Source organism: Opisthocomus hoazin, chromosome 2, assembly GCF_030867145.1.
Source record: "Opisthocomus hoazin isolate bOpiHoa1 chromosome 2, bOpiHoa1.hap1, whole genome shotgun sequence".
Lineage (NCBI taxonomy): Eukaryota > Metazoa > Chordata > Aves > Opisthocomiformes > Opisthocomidae > Opisthocomus > Opisthocomus hoazin.
The window spans coordinates 27,973,059-27,992,883 of record NC_134415.1 but is presented as its reverse complement, the minus strand read 5'-3'; the positions used below and the strand labels follow the sequence as shown (position 1 = coordinate 27,992,883).

The 19,825-nt window shown below is 40.5% G+C and overlaps 1 protein-coding gene across 1 annotated transcript in view; it reads left to right on the top strand.

The window, feature by feature from the left end:
- The window catches only part of PTPN14 (protein tyrosine phosphatase non-receptor type 14), a 121,530-nt gene that overhangs the window by 80,113 nt on the left and 21,592 nt on the right, over window positions 1–19,825 (top strand). The window contains exons 6-13 of the mRNA XM_075412986.1: window positions 2,249–2,319; window positions 4,059–4,146; window positions 6,591–6,679; window positions 8,293–8,380; window positions 9,092–9,174; window positions 11,484–11,541; window positions 14,871–14,949; window positions 16,587–18,076. Coding sequence (XP_075269101.1) covers window positions 2,249–2,319; window positions 4,059–4,146; window positions 6,591–6,679; window positions 8,293–8,380; window positions 9,092–9,174; window positions 11,484–11,541; window positions 14,871–14,949; window positions 16,587–18,076 — 2,046 coding nt within the window. The remainder of the gene's footprint in view (window positions 1–2,248; window positions 2,320–4,058; window positions 4,147–6,590; window positions 6,680–8,292; window positions 8,381–9,091; window positions 9,175–11,483; window positions 11,542–14,870; window positions 14,950–16,586; window positions 18,077–19,825) is intronic.

The window sequence follows — 19,825 nt, the reverse complement described above, 5'->3', positions numbered from 1 at the left end:
AAATACCAAGCACTTGCAATCCATGACATTGAGCCTCTCTGGGAGGATGGATTCCGGGGGCGGGAGGGAAGCCTACTGACGTTAAGGCCAGCTTTATCTTAAAAGAACAAGTCCATCAGCACAAGTCTTGAGTGTAAGCTTGTATCTTGGAATTCTTTCTAACTGGAAAAAAAATTTGGAAGTGGGGCGGGGTTCCCATGCCCGGAGTGTAGCTGCCTAGAAGTTAAGGCATCTGGTTTCCCTCTGCAATTAGTGGAGTGGTAGAGGGAGAATGATTCATCTCACTGTAATTTGAAGGCTGGAGAAAGGCACTTCCAGAAGTATTTTATCCCATTTACCGGCACTCTTTGCACAGGAACTGCAGCGGATAGTCCATTCTCAAGTCCAAAAAGCTGACAGCTGTGCAGTGTCTTGAAGTGAAAGTGCAATTTTGAGCTGGTAGGCAGAGTTCGATACTACCTGAAAAACAGAGCCAGCAGGAGGAAGGGGAATTAATGAATGTACAGACATCTGAATATGCCTTGTATAGCTAGAATGTGGCTTCAGTATTCACCTTTCACTAAGAAATTTCTGTTAGTCTGACTAGCAGACCAGAATTTCTCTGGTAGGCTGTCTTTATTGATAAATAATTGACTATCTTGTGTATAGTTGATGGCTTATGAATTTGTGTATGATAGCCTAAATGGGAAAGAAAATGGCTACATATATAGACAGAGAAATGTGTCATCAAGTTGTCACCGTAAATTACTGAACTTCTGCAAAGTTCTTTTAATTAATACTGATATGATTATTTAGAAAAAAATGAAGGAGAGGGCTTAGGCCTCTAGATGAGCTTTCACATGGTTAATTTCTATGTGGTTCAGTAGTTTAGTCTTTGGGCCCATCTCCTAGAACCTCCGTTTATGAGTCAGCTGCCTACATGGTGTTGTGGTCAGCTCTCTTCTATTTTGCATGTGCTCACTTTGTGGTATCTTGCCTTTCATCCATGCTACTATTGCTATATTTAACAAAATCAGCAAAGTGTCTGCTTCATGCAGTCTTCAGATGCCTACTCTTAAATCAGTGTTTCTCTAGACATTGCTCTTCAGGGGAGGAGTGGATAATGTAATAGTAAATATTTCACTGCAAGTTCAGTGACAGTTGTGAAGTGCTGCAGATACAAACTAGTCCTGAAGCAAGTGGGAGGATTTGAGTGAATATGGGGCATAGACAGAGCCTCCAACAAGAATGTTGCTATAAATTCATTAGTGAAGTGATCTGGTGGATGAGGGAGGGGCAGCTATATTTGTACTGTTTGATCTTGTGAGGCTACAGTGTGTGTCGGATGGCATTTCTTCAGCAGGGAAAAGAACAAAGTTATGTACACGGTACACCCCACAGGTGTGTAGCTGTGCATAGGCATGTACCATGCCATTTTTCATTAGCACGCTACCACTTTCACATTTTTTTGTGGCAGAAGCAAATATTGGAGGGAGGGCCCCATTGAGCAAGAAACAGGCAGTGTATTTAAGTACATTACACACAGCCTTGAGGCTTTTTTACATAAAAATAAGAACTTTGAGGTTTTGCAAGAAAGTTTTTCAGCTTCCTTTTTTTTATTTGCCTTGAATTTATGAGCAGACTTCCTCTATTAACTTGCTCCCAATTATTTCAGCGTTGTTTCTACCACACATTATTAAATTTGCAAAAGATAAAAATTTCTGTTGAGAACTGTGTTGCAAGCATAAAGTACATTGTATTACATATTTGAAGAGGTAGCATAACTTTGAATCGCTTTTAACATGGCGAAGGGAGAACCTGTAGGTTACAGGACAGAAAATAACCATGACTTTGTTTTCCATGGTCTATGCATTATTTTGGACTGTTTTAAAAGGTATATATTAATTTGTTGACTTGCAAGTGTATTTAAATACTTGTTTGGTTCTTATCTAGGAAAAGATCCCTTATCTGTGCTTTATTCTCTGTTCTCTATTTTAGAATAATAAGCACCTTACCCCTATTTTTAACGGTATCTTTTTAATCTCCGCCCCAAAAAGATATAAAAACTCAGACCCTCGTCTTCTCCTTGCACATTTTCGGCATCACGTGCTCTGAATTTTCAATGCAGTTGGTGACAGGTTCTCTCTTTGTAACTACCTGGAAGAGTGTGAATAGGAAACTATCCTGAAACATCTACCCTCATAATTCCTGTCTGCATTTTGTCATCTCTCTGATGACTACATTTCAATGCTGCTGTGTGTTTTTACAGGATTGGACCCAGGATGAAGCTGTCTTGGAGGAGCTGACTCAGAAGGTCGCTCAGGAGCACCGAACTCACAGGTGAGCTTGATATTCGGATTATTTTTTTTATTGTCATCATCCTCCTAGGACTTCCCTTCCTCCCCATGCTTTTCTGGCAAGGGTAAACCAGCCTGTCTTCGTGTTACTATTATGCTACGTTTTGCTGGATTTTTAATTAGTCTGTCACAAAAGATGATCTGCCTCTTGTGAACACAAAATGGCCAATGAACTTAATCCCAAATAAACAAGCATTTTCACCATAAAGTTTAATAAGCATGTGTAAAACTACTTGTGCTATTTAGTAGACTCCTTCCTCTTCTTGATTTCATTTAAATCTTGATGGTGAAAGACCCTGCGACTTGATAGAGGATGGTCTGAGGGTTTTCTGTCATTCAGGGGAGGGGGGGATACACACGCTCTCGATGCAATGCAAATGAAAATAACAGGAGTTGAATTTGAAATCTAGTTATGGAAAAGATACAATATGCTGTCAGTAGTTAATGAGCTAAGAGTGTACGTATTAGTGCTTCAGTACAAATACCTTCATTGTAAGCAGGCTTCTTTCGGGTCATCTGGGTGTATTGGTGGTGAAAGTGTTCAAAGCTCTAGAGTGCTGTTCTTGGAAAATGGCAGTGCCTGTATGTTGCTGGAAATAATGTTTTGTGTTATATTATGAACTTACTTTTAAAGCTTTATTACATGAAATTCAATAGGAATATTACGCAAAGGGTGCAGCACACCCCAATGTATGACAGAAAGTGGTTGTGAAGGGACAAATATCGATCTCTGAATCTGAGGCCATTCTCAGGCAGAGTTCCAGTGTAAGCTTGGGTCTTTGATGCAACCAAAGGGTGAGCTTCCAAAGGGTGAGCTTCCAAGCTGGCCATGCTCTGGCCTGGTTCTGTTCTCTCTCTGCCATGGGCTGCTTATGTCATCTTGGTTAACTCACAGACTTGAAAGGAAAGATTTCCTGCCCCTGCTGTTCTCTTTAGTGCTATTTCTGCAACACAAAGAACAAGTACTTACCCTCACTTCAGCAGGTAGATCACATTCCGCCTCCTTGCTCTCCCTCTTTGAAGTATTTGTCTGGTTCCTATATTTCTGTTTGTAAGCTTTGGTAAGGAGGAGCAAAGAGGAGAAACACTAATGGTGGCCTTCTTTTGGAGCAACCTGCAATCTATTCTGACCTGCTTTTGAGAACTGAAATCTGTCTGAATTCCTGAGCTGTGACAGCAGCATGTGTAGACACGTGTGTAGAAGTTTTCAGGTGGTTTGTTCTCTATTATGAAAGAGAATCTGCTCAACATTTGATTTAGCGCCTGTGTTTTTGAACAGCCAACATGAAAATGTAGGTCTTCCCTTTTAAGTCATTTTAAGCAACTTCAGTGGAATTGTATACTGTTTATGCAAATTTCAATCCCTAAGGCTCAAATTGGCCATCCAGAACTAGACACAACCTGATGCAATGGCCTGATGTTTTAATAAAGCCTGGAAAATATTTGATGTGCGCAGAAGAAACCGAGTAATATGATCAGTTCAGTTTGTTCCTCCTGTAATAGGAACTGTACTTTGTACCTTACCTTAGCAACGTTTAGTAAAATTCCTCTCCTTGCTGATTACGATCCTAATGTTGAAAGTTAGTTTTGTGTTGTGCATTTCTAGGCAGCATCTCCAAAGTGTCTTCTAAAGTGGTTTGTGAGTATCCCATTTTTTCACTACTATTTTTTGCGTGTATATAATATTGAACCATTTGCTGCCTTTTGTTGCTCCAATTGCAGTGGCATTCCAGCAGCAGAAGCTGAGCTAATGTACATCAATGAAGTGGAACGCCTTGATGGGTTTGGACAGGAAATTTTCCCGGTGAAGGTATGTTAGTGTATATTATAAAAGAACCTTTGAATCAAATGACGCAGGAGTTTGCAGCGACCTTTGGTACACGTGCAAGTCGTGTTTGTCCAAGAGACCCAGGACTTGTTTCACTGTTCTGGAGGGTGAAAAGACTGCTAATAGTTTGAATGGACATTGGAGCATGAGGGTATCTTAGGCTTGTAGTGTTACTTTTCCACCAAAATCCTTTTCACAGAAGAGGTTGCTACGTGCTAGGGCCTGCTCACTTGGGAAGCAGAGATGCTCCTTGCTTTTCTTTGAGTGCTGTCTGAGGGAGAGTGGCTGGGGCAAATGAACCTCAGCTCTCGTGGTCTTTAACAGAATAGGAAAATAAGACCTTTTCATGTTTTTCTAGTTGCTATTTACCAAACATTAACTTTACGTTTCCTCAGTTTCTTACATGTGCATGCAGGTCCTCCACACATTTAAAATTGGGGGGAGGTTTCAAGGTTTATTTTGCATTTGTAGTCACTTCCCTTTGCTGGAAGCCCTTTTCTACCATGGACAGTCTGCCTGGCCTTATGGAGCACATGCCACCATGATAAAGTTGTGCTGAGAAACTGAGAACTGCTGTTACCAACATGACCTGTTTCTCTTTGGTAACCAACCCAGCCACCGTAAGCAGTGGACTGGTAGCTGTTTTTCTGCTAGTTAAAATTGACTTGTAATTTAAAAACAAACTAAACAAACAAAACCCCACACCAAACAAAAAAGCTTTTTGCTGAAGTCCAAATTGATCCTTTGGCCAATCTCAAAATTTATCTGAAAGGGAGGAGTTGAATGGCAAAAATACCCGTACCCAACAACAAAAATTAAGGAGTGTTTATTGCCAATGAAAGAGATCAATTTTATCCTCAAATTAATTCAGATTAATGCTGCATTCTGCTGCAAACAATTTCTGTGTGGGAATTGTCATTAGGTATTATTGCATATCAGTAATAGAAGTATGAACAGTGGACTGGGTGCTCTCAAAATTGCAGGAAGATGTTACCCTTGTATAAAAGAGCACCGTGCTGGCCTTGTAGACAAATAGAATTGCATTCAAAGGGAAAAACAAAAGATTTCTTTTGTTCCCGTTAGAAAATGCTATTAGAAATATGTTTCTCTTTCCTTCTATATACATAATTGTGCATATACACACACACACACACGTGTACATGTGTACAAATACATTTTCCCAATCTCTTTGCCTTCTGAAGCTGCCTCTGAGACAAGGCAGAGAAATGTGCAGTCCTCCAGTCAGACTAAACTGAAGACTGTCGGGCATAGGACTTCTGCTGACTTGTAGTATATGTGGAAGGACACTGGTGTATGTGGCACTGAGAGTCAGTGCACTGGCTGGGGCTTGAAAATGGGCATCCACCATTTGTTTGCAAAAGGCCTAACACTTAGTGGTTAGTAGTTAAACAGGTGCAGATACTCCATTGTTGCCCTCTGGGGATGAAGTACAGCAAGGCCAGGAGAGCAGCTCTAATTTGGTCTATTCAAATGCAGGGACACCTGATGGTTTCTGGAATTTGGTCTTCCCTAGTGCATTAACTTCTCTCATATCATTTCTTCTAGCAGTTCATTTTAACCACACTCTTTGTGTTAGCATGTTCTTTATTCACCACTTTAAAGTGCAAATCAGTTACTATATATGCAGCTGAGGGGGAGTTGTTTTTGTTGATAAATGTAGAAAAAGCATTAAGCTTTTGTAGCAAAAAAGTAAAAGCATTTTTAAGAAAACAACTGATTGCAAAATGGAACAGGAGCATGTGGTTTTCAAACAGGAGCCTGCAAGGAGACATGGGTAGGCACAAAAATAACAGAACTTCTGAAAAACAGTGCAAGAACAGTGGACATTGTGGTGCATGCAGATGTATAACCCAATAACTGAAAGACAATGGAGGATGTATCTGTACAGAGATACAAGTACTTTCTAGAGTAACATGTGGTGAACTTCTACATGGAGTACTTAAAGGAGGAACTGTGAAGGATATAGCTTTAGAGAGGGATTCCATCTCCAGGTGTGGTTTTCTGAAATCTCAACGTGTTTTAACAGGTGACTGGAGAAATGCTGTGAATGTGAGAGAGGACTATTGCTTTCGGTAGTCGTGTGGTCTCTGGATAGCTGTAATCACAATGATAGGGAATGTGGGGTATTAAACAATGAATGCCAGTTTGTGGTGTGCGTGTTGTTTGATGGAGGAGAACCCTGGGCTCGCTTAGGCTTCATCGGTTCTCACTGATCAACAGAACGAATCCAGTTAAGTGCTAACTGCTTTGAAATAAGGAAAATCAGAGTCTGATCAAACAGCAAAATATAAATTAGTCAAGGGTTAGTCCTGCATTCGTCCTGAAGAAGGGCTGCTGTTTCATAGTTCATATGCATGTCTTAGCCAGTTTCTTTAATAAACTAAATATATATCCTTTCTCTGCAGGATAATCATGGAAATGACATACACCTCGGTATTTTCTTCATGGGAATCTTCATAAAAAACAGAATTGGAAGGAAAACTGTCATATACAGGTAAAAACTAGGGCCTTCCGCATTTAAAGCAAGTTTCTTTTCAGAGCTCCATGTGTGGTGGTTTCTCCTTAATTACATATGTGACTTCAGTAGTGCCAGTCCTCTAAGTAGCATTCACCTAGCTTTTTTCAGGATTGGCCCCTTGGTGTGAGAGATGTGATAAAGAATAATTGTGAATGGGTTTGACAGCAAGAAAAACATAGTTGTCTGTCGTGTATCTTGTACTTAAAAGGCTTTCATCCCTTTTCTTTTCTTGCTTTATGTCTGCTTCTGTGATGCTTCTTGAATGCAAATCTGTTAAACCTCATGGTTGGCAGCCTAGGCACTCAAATTCTGAAAATCTGGTTGCTGTATTTAGGCGCCCCACTGAAAAAGAGCGGAACTTTCTCGTTCTGTAATTTTGAAAATCCTGGCTGTGTCACTTGTTTATTTGTTATGCTGTTTATTTTGGTTATTAAGAATCACTTAAGCCTTTCCATTAACGTTCTTTTGTGGGTTTTGTTTCTACTTATAAAAGTTTGTTCTGTGTGAAAACGTTGCTAGAAGTCCCCATGATTCCAGGGAGGCTAGGGTTGCACTCATTCCTTTTTGCTACTGTTCTGGTGGGTATTTCCATTACTGTCAGTCAGTGTTAATGTGAAGTGTATTTGTATTAGTCCCTGTTTGTGCAGCTAAAAAATTGTGTTCTGTGAGGAGCACGAATTTTTAGTCAGTAGCTAACGTTTGTATCAAACCTAAGGTGGGATGTTGGGGTTTTTTGCCTTCAAAGGGCTTTCAGTGGTCATCTTCAAAAATGTTAGGGCTTCCTTTTTTTTCCACACAGCTGATGTTTTGCATATTTAATTTTGAGAAGAACTTAGATAATCCTTCAGCTGTGTCAGGTGACAAAAGCAAGAAGTTTCTTTACATATAGAAGTGATAGTTGGTGCTGGGATCCCTACTTGTTGGAAATACGCACTTCAAGTATCCTGCCATGACATGAAGAGGAATGCATGCTGCAAACAGAACAAACAAGTCCTTTCCATCCCCATGGATAGCATGCAATGTACGCAAATGTCTGTCAGCTATTTGTAAGAAGATTATAACTCTGATCTTGGGTAACCTGACAATTACTTGAAAAAAAAGATTGCAAACATAAAACCAGAGTATTAACATGGTATGCATAGCCTACATAACCATGTTGTCAACTTAACCTTCTTTAGGGAGAATTGGCACTGGAGGAAAGTTGGAAACAGCATTTGAAGAGGAATGGCACTATTAAAAACAAAAACCAAAACTTCCTATTATATGTGGCTAAAATAAATCAGTTAAAAAATGCCACAGTTCACTATAATGTTTATCATTAATGTATTTTCAGTGTATCTTCTATTGTGAGTTTTTAAACTGGTGTTTTTAAGAGAGCTTTTAACTCCCCTGCTTTGGGTTAAGAGCTGACTATCTCTTTCTTCTTTAATCAGAGCATGACTTATTTTCCTGACCGTGTTCCTTCACCAAACAGCTACTGAAAAGCTTTCCCATAAAATGAGTCTACTGTTGACTAAGGGATTCTTAATGTGTTTGTGAAATGTTTGAATGTATGTGCTGGCAAACTACCGCATTTTTTTACTCTACAGGTGGAATGACATTGGGAATATAGCACATAACAAGTCTTCAATTGTTCTAGAGTTGATCAACAAAGAAGAGAATGTGCTCTTTCACACAGTAAGAAAAAGATCTAATCAGTGTCATCAAGAAAACCCCTTATATAAAAAATAAACCTTTAAAATTCCACTTTCCCAAAGGGGCTCACTCACCATAAGCCCTGCCCCGCCAAAGTTCACATTTTGCTTTATGCAGAGAGTGAAACTAACTTTGTTTAGCTACCAATATTTGTATTCTCTTCCAAGCATCCTAAAGTGTACTATGCTGGGAAGTCTGCAAAAAACTGAAGTGCTTGTTGGATGGAACATCCACAGTGCCACACTATCTTTTGTGCTGGCATAAATAAAGCAGCATAAGCAGTTGTAGAAACTGGACATGAGCTACCATGCGTGCATATACTGGAATTCAGAGGGCTGCAGTGCTGTTCTGTGCTATTTATGATCGCTCCACATGTCTCTGAGCCAAGCCCAGCATAGAAACTGGACCAGCAAGCTTGAGCCTTTTCTTGTTGTTGTTGTTGTCCCTCCTCCCCTCCCACTGTGACTTAGCAGTGAAGTGGCAGCATGTAAAGGCATGCCACTGTATTTCAGTAATTCAGTGCCTTGAGTGCTCTTGAGGGCACTAGACATGTTCTTGGCAGCCAGATTCTGTATATGATGGGCCTTACAAAACGTAATGCAATTGGATTTTTAAAATTCTTCTCTGTTACATCTTGGTAAGAGTAAAAAAATGAATGATTACTCCCCCCCCTGTTCCTTTTTGTGTTTAAAGGATGATCTTGAAAATGCCAAATATATTTCACGGCTGTTTGCAGCAAGACACAAGTTTTACAAACAGAACAAAATCTGCACGGAGTGAGTAGTCTTTCTTCAGAGTTGTATTCTGACACCCTGCTTTGGAATTGCTTTGAGTTTTGGCGTGTCTGGTTTTGTTTGTTTTTTCTAGTCACTTGTGTCAGTTATTCTTTTCCCCTTTCCCTTTTTTTCTTGTTTTGTTTTAACCACCAGCAAGAACAGACAATTAAGAATGAAATTTCATTCTGAGCCTTGTGAGGCTTGATGCTCCCCAAGCAGCCAAATTTGACAGAGTGTCTTATATTGAAGCCCTTGGTCTCTGCCGTTCATAACCCAGAGTGTTAGTATAAACTGGAGTGAAAGCTGACATATGTTAACATGCCAAAATGTGAACTGCAGTAGCATTTTGAAGATGCACTACCCATCTAGCAGCTCAGGTCAGTGGAAAACACAGGTTGTCATCTTCTAATTTGTACAGTGTAATTTGTCTGCTGCTTATGTGCACCAAACAAGGGAGGACACCTGGGAACTTTAATCTGTGTAGCCATACTAGCACGACAGTGTAGCAGAGGCTGTAAATCTGAACCCAAAGTCTCCTTTAGGCTCTACTTGAAGCACATATTAAATAACTGGCCTTGAGCTAGTCCTCTCACACAGGTGGATTAATCCCAAATGAAGGAGGAATTCATGAGGCTTTAGTTATAAGGCAAAAGTCAGTTTATTAGCTGAGTATGTTTCGTTTAGACCAGCATGCAGCAGTTTTAGTTTGAGATAATTTTTGCTCTGAGAAGTTTTAGTCTTGTGAGCAATTTTCATGATGTGCAAGGTTTGTATAGCAATGAGAACATGAATCTCTTTCAAAACTTACCAGCCTAGTTGGCTGGATAAATATGAGAAAGTTTATCTCTATCAGCAGCTCTAGTTAGAACTGGACATCCTGTCTGTTTAGCTGGGTGATGCCATCTGTTGGAAAATAAAGCCAAAATGACGAAGGGAGAAGATTGGAAGGTCTAGCTTTCTAATATTACATATGCACACAATATATTAACATAAGGAGAGTTAGAGTATTGGAGAGACCAATGAGGTGAACTGCATAGAGTGATCTTTTCACTTACAGAAAAAACATGTTGATTAGTTTTCGGATGGTGTTTACAGTTCTTAGGAGGTGAGTGGAAGACCAGAAAAGACATTTCTTAGCAGCATATAATGCATTTCAGTAGTCCAATACCAAATTTAATTTGAATGGTTTCAGAGGAATTGAGTTCAAAGGAAGCTCCTGATTGTCTCCCCTGTGATAGTCAAGAAAGAAAACAAAATACCATAGTCTGTCATCTTGGAATATTTCCCCTTTGAAGCTGTATATTGGGGTCAACAGAGAGGACTCTTCTGTTACAGTTCATAATCCAGACTGCAGACGCAATAGCTTTTGGTGATGTTTATTTCTAAACCCTGAGCCAGAAGTATGTGGGTACCATGAATTGGGTGTATGTAGCAGCTTCATATACAACTTACAAATATTTGGACTAATAAAGATAGGGAACATCATGAGGTCGCTGAGTGAAATATCTGGAATTTAAATGTATTTTTGTCATTAGAACAGCTCTCCTTCTTACCACAGTCTTATGTGGTATCAGCTGCTGTGTTAGAGCCACAGATATTGATGACAGCCTATGCCAATGTGTGTCTTGTAGCCAAATAATTTTCCTGCCCTCTGTTAAAATGATAGTTGTTTGTTTTCCTGTGTGCATTTCCTCTAATCGCACATAACATCATTCACCAGATCAGAAACTGTAAGAGGACAAATTCCACCTTTCCTCTCTTCACGTAAGCACTATATTTCTGCCTCCTTCAACTTGTTTCTTTCCCTTTCTTGTTATTTTTTCCTCCTACACTCCTTGTTTTTTCCACTGTGCCTGGCTACTGTAACACTTTATGTGCCTCTGCTAGTATTATCTAACCAGTTGCCTTTTTTTTGCTGCCTGATCTGCGCGCATTGCTCTGGAGTGATTGCTATGAGTTTCATAAAATTGTCATCTTTTTAATATTCACCTTAATTCACCCGAGTCTGCCTGTGTGCCATGTTCAGTTTTTATTGCTTTGTTTGATTCATTTTTAAACCAGTGTTTTTCTTTCTTGTGTTTCCAAGTAAGACAAATAGGATAGCGAACAGAAGGCATGTATATTTTGGAACTGGAATAATTTCTGTATTTAGAGAAGGACCTGAGTTTTATTTTCATTTATTCATATTTTTTAAAATCTCATTAATGAGCAATACTTGCAGATTCTTTGTCTCTTTTTTTCCCATTCATTCTGAATCAGAACTGAAATATTGTAGTTTCTAGTATTTATTTTTACTTTTTCTTCCACAGACAATCAAGCTCTCCTCCTCCTATTCGACGACGGCCCACTTGGAGTAGGTCATCCTTGGTATGTGCTGTGATGGGGTCTTTAAGAATGTCTATACCATTTTTAATGGGATGGGGCATTGTGTAAGATGGCATATATTCTAAATTTTAAATAAGCGCATTAACTCATTTATTGTAGTCAATATGATTGGAAGAAGTCTCAAGGATATGGCTGCCCAGGTTGATGAATTTAACAATATCATCACCACTGAGTATTAAAAATCACACTCTTCAGGGCATTATATTTTAATTTGCTTTGCAGAAACTGAGCATCTTTTCTACTAGATTGAGGTCATATTCAATATGTAAAGAAAAGAACCCTCTAGAAAGAATCTGAAGTGTCTTGTGCTGTATACATCAAAACCTAGTCATTACATAATTTTACAGCTGCTTCTTTCATGTTTCTTCCATTCCTCATTCTTTTGTATAAAGTCTGCTTACAGTTTATCAACTTCTTGGGTTAAGAGCTTATTTTTCTGTGTGAAGTTACTGTGGTTTTAAGTTAAACTATTATAATCAGTACAGGATTATAATTTCAGAGGTTTTTAAAAACTGTAGTTTTTTCTGTTTAACTAATCTCCATAAATACTGTAAATCTGACAAAACTTCATAACTTCTCCTGAAATCTTTACCAAAAACATCTGTGGGAATCCTTTTTCCCTGTGGGCTGTAGGGAGACCTTTTTGGATCCAGTTTTAACATCAGTATTTCTTACAGTAATTCAGAAACTCCTAAGAGTAGCAACAGCACTGTGGGTCCCTTAGACAGAGGGCAATATTACCTGTATGCAAGTTGCCAGTTCTTGTTTATGATATAGGTTATACCTGCTTTGTAGGCCTTCCCAGAGTGATAACTCCATTAGCCTATTGCTGCAAGGCGGAAAGCTAATGCGGGCAGAAGTGTTTTCTTGACGTAACCCCACAGTGTGGTTACAGCTTGGGAAAATGTTCCAAAATTAAGCTTAAGCAGGTGCTGATATTAGGACAGCTTTATCTTTGCAGTTTTCAGCACAGGCTGTTTTCCTGTGTGCGTACATATGGTCCATTAGTTCTAAAAGTTGCATTCTGCGTTTCCCAGCCATTGGCAGGAAAGCTGTTGTAGATAGCTCCAGATTTCTTTGTCCTTCCACTCTTAGCATGTTTCTAAGGTGTCACAACGCAATACACAGGTGGTCTGTTACATTCTCTGAGGCATATTTACACCATTTTTGGTATCTGCTAGTTTGGTCTCTGGAGGTGACTATGAAAAACGGAAGGTGAAGAAATGAAATATGCTTTGCATTCTTATGCTATGGCCTCAGATATATCACAAGGGGAAAAAGAGAGCTGCCTTCTATATTAGATATGAAAAATGGAAATCTATTTTTTCAAAGGAAAAATCAATCCTGCTGCCTCTTTGTTTTGAACATAAGCATGCAACAAGTTTTTAAAAAACCCAAAGTCTCAGGAATATCAAGAGGAAGAATGTGTGCTCATCGATTGAAAAGTGAACTGGGCTGCTAACCATTCACACTGAACTTTCAACTGCTTTTTTCATAATTGTTTTGTTAACTTGTTGGAACATTTCTCTTTGGGGAGGAAAAAAAGCTCTCCCGACTGTTGTCTGCACTGTACATACCTTTATACACCTACCTATTCATTTGTCTTGTATGGTGATAAATCAGTAGGCATAAATGAGAAGTGAAGTGGATCTTTGGGGTGAGGCTCTGCCACTTCGCTGAAGAACATGTTCTTTACTTTCAGATTAAGACCCTTTATATAGTTTCTGGCATCATGGTGAACCTCTATTTTATTAATTATTACTTTAAAGCCATTTTATGCTGTTTCTTTTTCCCATCAGGCCACTCAATGATGCTGGTTTTCCAGCAAAACCTCCTCGGTGTAGGAGATATGTTTAATTAGGTGATTAAAAAAAAAAAGAAATCCAAGCGATCCTTAAGTTGGGTATTGATGTTCTGCAGACCTCAAGCTTCTCCTGTTTCATCAGAAGAGGCAAATGCGCCTTCAAAAAAAAAAAAACAAAGAAAAAACAAACAAACAAAACAGAACAAAACCCCCAACAGAATAATCCCTAATTTCTTGCAGATACCTTCCATAACATCTATCACAAAGATAACTGCTGTAAATCTATGTATTCCCCATGGAATTCACTCCTTCCTTGCACTTTTCATCTGCCCCCCATTTATTAGGCTTTCCAACAGCTTAGTTTGTCCCAGGCTAAGCTCCACTACTCGGGTTGTAAGCAGTAGGCTGCTTTGCCCGGATTGTTCAGTGAGAGAAGGGTTTTATACCCTTGGAAGTAATTGTTGTAGAAGAAATATTTCTAACTCTGGCTTAACACAGTTATTTTGTATGCAAGAATTCATATGTGTGCTTAGTTTCTTTGATTCTCATTCTTTATCACCATTTACATAGAAAATGTGAATTTAACCCCTTCCCCACCCCCTCTTCAGTAGCTAACTTGCATGGTGCTCATTTTGTGCATGTGGATGCAAAGGTAAGTTCTTTGGTGTTTCTTTTTTGGCTGGGACATCCACAGTATTCGTTAATATTTTAAACTAATCAGCCTAGATGAAGAGCCCTTACTCCGCTGTTAAGGAAGGCATACTCACAAGACATAAATGTCTTCCTTTGCTTTCTGCTTACTTCATGTATCAAAGTGTGTTTTCATAAACTTTGCTCAGCGACACAGGACATTGCAGTACAGGTGGTAAATTGTGGTTGCAAAATGCATCGGTTTGCCAATGGACAAAGCTGGCGAATGCAGTGTCAGCTGTGATTTATTTCGCTGTGAATGATCCTGCTGATTTAATGCTGAATTGCCCTCTGTGATACTTGTGTTAAAAAGCTTGTTGCAGTGCAGATTGCTGGAGTAAGGCTCCAAGTCATTATCTAGGGAATCTGATATTTGTGTAAATTGCAGAGTTATTTTAAGTCCATATGTGCTCCTGTTACTTGTTTGTGTACCAGTGTTCTAGGTCCTTGAATTTGTTCCATCTCCTGCTTTTGTCCTGATTAGGTGTTTGTTTTGTTTTGTTTTAATTCTTGAAGGGCAAAGGCTTTTAACAAAGTTCTAAGTGAGCTGGGAGTCTGAATGTTGTTTTCTGAAGTGGTTGAGCTTAAAGTAGTCTTAACTGGTCAGCTTTCGGCTCCGTAACAAAATTTGGCAAACAATTTACAAGATGTGATTCTCTGTTCTGTAAAGAAATGCCAAGTCACGTGTCTTTGGCTGGGTAAGAAAGAACAGTATTCAGTGGAAAGGGCATAGGACTGTTTTTCCTGTTTCAGCTGCAAAAATTGTAGCAAACCAAGTTCCTAATGCTTTTTATTTTTCCTTGTGCTTGTATTTCAGCCAAGACAACATCCATTTATACTGCCTCCTATGCATGTCCAGTGTGGAGAACACTACACTGAAACACATAATTCACAAGGTACTTAGAGCATATATTTTTCCTTTAATGGACTTCAATTTAGATGTGTGCAAAGAAGCTCCTACCCCTTATGTCTAGATGTCTAATGCCATCATGGTCAAGTGGGAGAGTTGCTGCTGGAGGAGAGCTAGCAGTTTTATAGTTAATGTTGCAGTGAGTCTTGTGTTTAAAGTCCAATTTCAATTTTCAAATTTCTCTAAAATGTCTGTGTATGATTATATGGACCTTAAACTTGGTATTCCAGTTCAGTGAGCTGAAAAAATAATGTCTAAAGGAAGTATGATGACTGTACTCAAAGGCAGTACCAGCTGGGACCAGGAAGAGAAATGGACTGAGGGTAAAGGAGACAGCAAATACCTTTTACTGTAGGAGAAATCATAGTGTCCTGGTCACAAAACTGTGTATTTAGATAATCTTTTCTGCTGATTTTTCACCAACATCTACCTGCATTGTTAGCCTTACGGACTTAAGGAGAGTTAACTATTTTTACCCCTGTGTCTGACAAATAAATTCTCCAAGAGGTTGTACCAGGTTACTTTGATCAAGGCTGGGAATGGAGCCCAGCCCCTAAACACCTTGAGTCTCACACCCTTAACCACACCATCTTCTGGAATACACATAGCCAAGTCTGTTAGGCTATGTTCTTTGCAGTTCATGAGAGGTGCAGCTGACGTGCTCTCACCAGCAGAGGAGCTCTTAGTCATACCTGATAGCATTTTTGAGTTGTGGTGGTCTGACTAATTTTAAGGTAGAGTTTGAGGAGTTTTGAAAGGAACCATTCAGTATAGTTCCTTGCATTCAGCAGAAGATTTGACTTAGTGGCTGCTACTGTTTTACTGCGAAGTTGAGGGTCTGAAGATAGGTATTCTCAATTTTATAAGAGTTGTAAAATTCCCTTAGTTTTGCCAGAGACTTCTTTATATTGTTGAAGAACTAGCTGATTTCAGAGTTTGAGGAACTGCTACTCTTTTTCTTATGAGATTTTCAACACTGACAGTCTTGCAGTAAAGTTGTGATCCAGGACATCATCATTACCATCTCGATTTCTTCTCAAATATCCTGTGCTGGAGTATTTAATACACGTTAGTACATCTGTAGAGCGAGTTTCTTCTTCCCCCCTACCCCCGAATCTTGATCACTCTGCTGTGTTATACTTCAGATCCTCAAAACTGTTGGTTGGTCTGAAGTAGGATTTCCAATTCCACAGTCGTCTGCTACTTCAAATCACAGACAGCAGTGCATCAACAGAAAAGACGAGAATTTTTAGGATTACCATAGGGTAGCAGCACTGGATTTTTAGGGTGGCAACAGTGAATCCTTCCAGGCTGCTGAGGAAGAGATGCCCCTTGATTCTTCTTGCCACCCCAGGCAAGAACACTTCCTTTCTTTCCCCCGTCATTCTCCCACAAGGATCTGAACTACCATATTTTGTGAACTATTGGGAGTGTTTACGGGAGTAGCTTTGTTTTAGTTCTATTTCAGTGACCCAAGGATGCTCCCAAGACTAAATGTTCCCTTCAGTTGTACACTGAACTGTCTCTGTAATCGTTGGTGCAGACTGCATGTGAAGTTTTGTTAGCATTGAGTGAGTCCTTGTATGTTAAAACTGTCAATATCTTTCCCTCTGCTCTACACAGATAGCATTTTCCATGGAAATGAAGAAACTTTCTACTGCAGGTCTCAGACCAGTTTGGACAGGTGTGCAGCGGACTTCAGCTACTTGAATGGTAATGGACCCAATGGGAGCGTATGCAGTGCCCACAGCATGAACTCCCTCAATCGCTCACAGAACTTCATACAGGCATCTCCAATGTCCTCAAATCTGAGCATCCCTGGAAGCGACATCATGAGAGCAGACTATATCCCCAGCCACAGACATAGTGCAATCATAGTACCATCTTACCGGCCAACTCCAGATTATGAAACTGTCATGAGGCAAATGAAGAGAGGGGTGATCCAGATGGACAGCCAAAGTCAGTCTTTGCGGAATCTCAATATTGGAAACACACATGCTTATAACCAGCCAGAAGACCTAGTTTACAGTCAGCCTGAGATTCGAGAGAGGCATCCTTACACAATTACATATGGGCCTCAGGGTGGCGGCTATAACAAGCCGGTTGCCCCATCTGACCAAATGAACCCTAATAATGCTGTGCAGAATAAGACAGCAGCCAGTGCCATATCCCACACTGTCAGCACACCAGAATTGGCTAACATGCAGCTGCAGAGCAGCCAGAGTTACAACACCGCTCACATGTTAAAGAACTATCTCTTCAGACCCCCACCTCCATACCCACGCCCACGTCCTGCCACGAGTACGCCGGACCTGGCAAGCCACCGGCACAAGTATGTCAGTGGGAGCAGTCCTGACTTGGTCACTCGCAAAGTCCAGCTGTCAGTAAAGACCTTCCAAGAGGACAGCTCGCCGGTCGTCCGTCAGTCACTGCAGGAGGTCAGCGAGCCCCTCATGGCAGTGAAGCATCATGCAGCTGTGAACAAGCGCCATAGTTTGGAGGTCATCAGCAATATGGTACGTGGTATAGAAGCCATGGCATTGAAAACTTTAAATGCCCCCCTGCCACGCAGGAACACTTTGCGGGAGCAGGTGCAGCCAGAAGAGTCGGTTCAGATGGGGCATGAAGTTCAGCAGGTTCCTCATTATCATCACAAAAAGACATTCTCTGATGCCACGATGTTGATACACAGCAGCGAAAGCGAAGAGGAAGAAGAAACCCCAGAATCTGTGTCACGGATAACAGCCCTCCATGAGAACATGGAGTACAGTGCTCAGCTGCAAGCTGCCTTGGCTAGAATACCAAACAAACCTCCTCCAGAGTATCCTGGGCCTCGTAAAAGCGTCAGCAATGGAGCCCTGAGGCAGGACCATGTTAGCATTTCTGTGGCTGTAGCCAGAGCCAAGGCCATGAGGCCAGGGCCTTCCAAAGCCATCAGTGTCTCTAGAACTGATCAAATGGCAATAAACGGGTCTTCGCTCGGGCCCTCTATCTCAGAGCCCGACCTCACGAGCGTGAAGGAGAGGGTCAAGAAAGAACCTGTCAAGGAAAGGCCTGTGTCTGAAATGTTTTCTATTGAGGACAGCATTATAGAAAGAGAAATCATGATGAGGGTAAGTGCCTTCCTCTGTTGCGGTGGCTTCTTGGGAATTAAGTAATCATACAGGTCAGTTTCCATACCAGAAAACTGCTGGATCAGTAAACTCTGGGGAACGCATGAGTGGGAAAATGTCGATTTGCTTAAAGGTAGGAAGTGTGATATCAAGTGCCACATAGAATTTGGTTTTGTGGGTCTGTGTGGGTCCTGTGCACTGCTGCTGGGCTTGTCCGCTTCCCCCGCCATGGTTCTACGGCCGCTGGCCGGATCCACATCTGGTCCAGCTGACAGTGCCACCACCCTGGCAGCAGGGCCGGCCCAAGGCGGGTGGCAGAGCACGCGGCTGGGTGACGGGGGAGGCTGACCCCAGAGCCCCCCTCAATGCCCCCCTTCTCTAGCCCCCGCGGATCTGAGGGCAGGATGAGTCCGAGATGGGTGGGAGATGGTGTTTTGGCGACAGCATTTTATTCCTTCTTTGCAGAGATGTGAAGTGTCACATAATATATAACATTATGGAAATTCTTCAGTTTTTCAAATTATCTCTGATTGCCTTTTCTGCCACTTTATATAACAGTTATGTGAGTAAAGCACTGGTAGCTGTAGAATAAGGATTGCCAGTTTTGCCAGTAACTAAAGGAGTGAGCGGATATCTAATTACAGAAGCAGCAGATGTAGAGGCTGGGTGGTTGAGGATCTGGATTGTTTATTTTTTTAAGAATGTACTGAAGTATGAGAAACAGGGTCCTTTTGAACTTGCAATGAATTTACAATAAAACGTATTTAAAAGCTTCAGTGCCACTGCAAGCAATGGCAGAAATATGGGGGGTGCTTGCCATTCAGCAGCTCACGTACGTGCTTGGTGCAACGCTCTGGGAAGCGCAGCGGCAGCTGCAGAAAGCAAGTGTGAGCTGTGGGTCTTTTTTTCAGAATTGAGGTCTGAAACAAAAACAATTCCTGAAACAAATTAATGAAACATCTAAATGGTCCAGAGGAGAAAAGAATTTGTTATGTACTACAATCAGTAACTAGTTAGATTTAAATATTACTGTATACTCAAACAAAAATTTCTAAGCATGTATGTGTAGTGCTTCTTGTTCGTTGGAGATCCTTACGCTGATGTAATGGTTAGGAATCAAACCTGGGCCACCAAGTTGTATCATGGAGACCGAATTTACTCCTTGCAGAATCTTAAACTTTAAACATAAAATAGATACTTGACTATAAAACATAATCTTTTGTGAATGAATACTGTAGACATTGGTGTAGCAACAAGCATAGATAGGCTCCTTTGCCCTTCTGAGGAAAGAAAACGTATTGAGCAGGAGGAACCCAAAGGATTTTAGGATGGAAATGAAGGTAAGAAGAGGGCTTAGAGATGTTGTTTGAGTACTCTTTCTCTGAATAATCATTCAGATCAGCCTTTGGTCAAAAGATGATGTTGTGAAAGTAACGGGGTGGTCTTAGCATTAAGCTTTCAAGGTGGTTTCAGCCTAGATCAGCAGTCTTAACACATGCAGACCTGCCTTTTGTCATAGGAATCATATGTTGTATTAATGGAAATTTTATGAGCTAAATCTTTTAAACACAGACTTTTCTGTTTTACCTTACAAGTTGTAGTAATAATAGAATCTCCAAACAAAGAAAAAATACTTGCATTTTCCTACTTTCTGGAAGTAAGAACAGAAAGCAGAGTGGTTTTGGATTTTTATTTCTTTTTTACTTAGCGGTCTGGTGGAAGCTCAGTTTTTAGTGTGAAATGTATCAT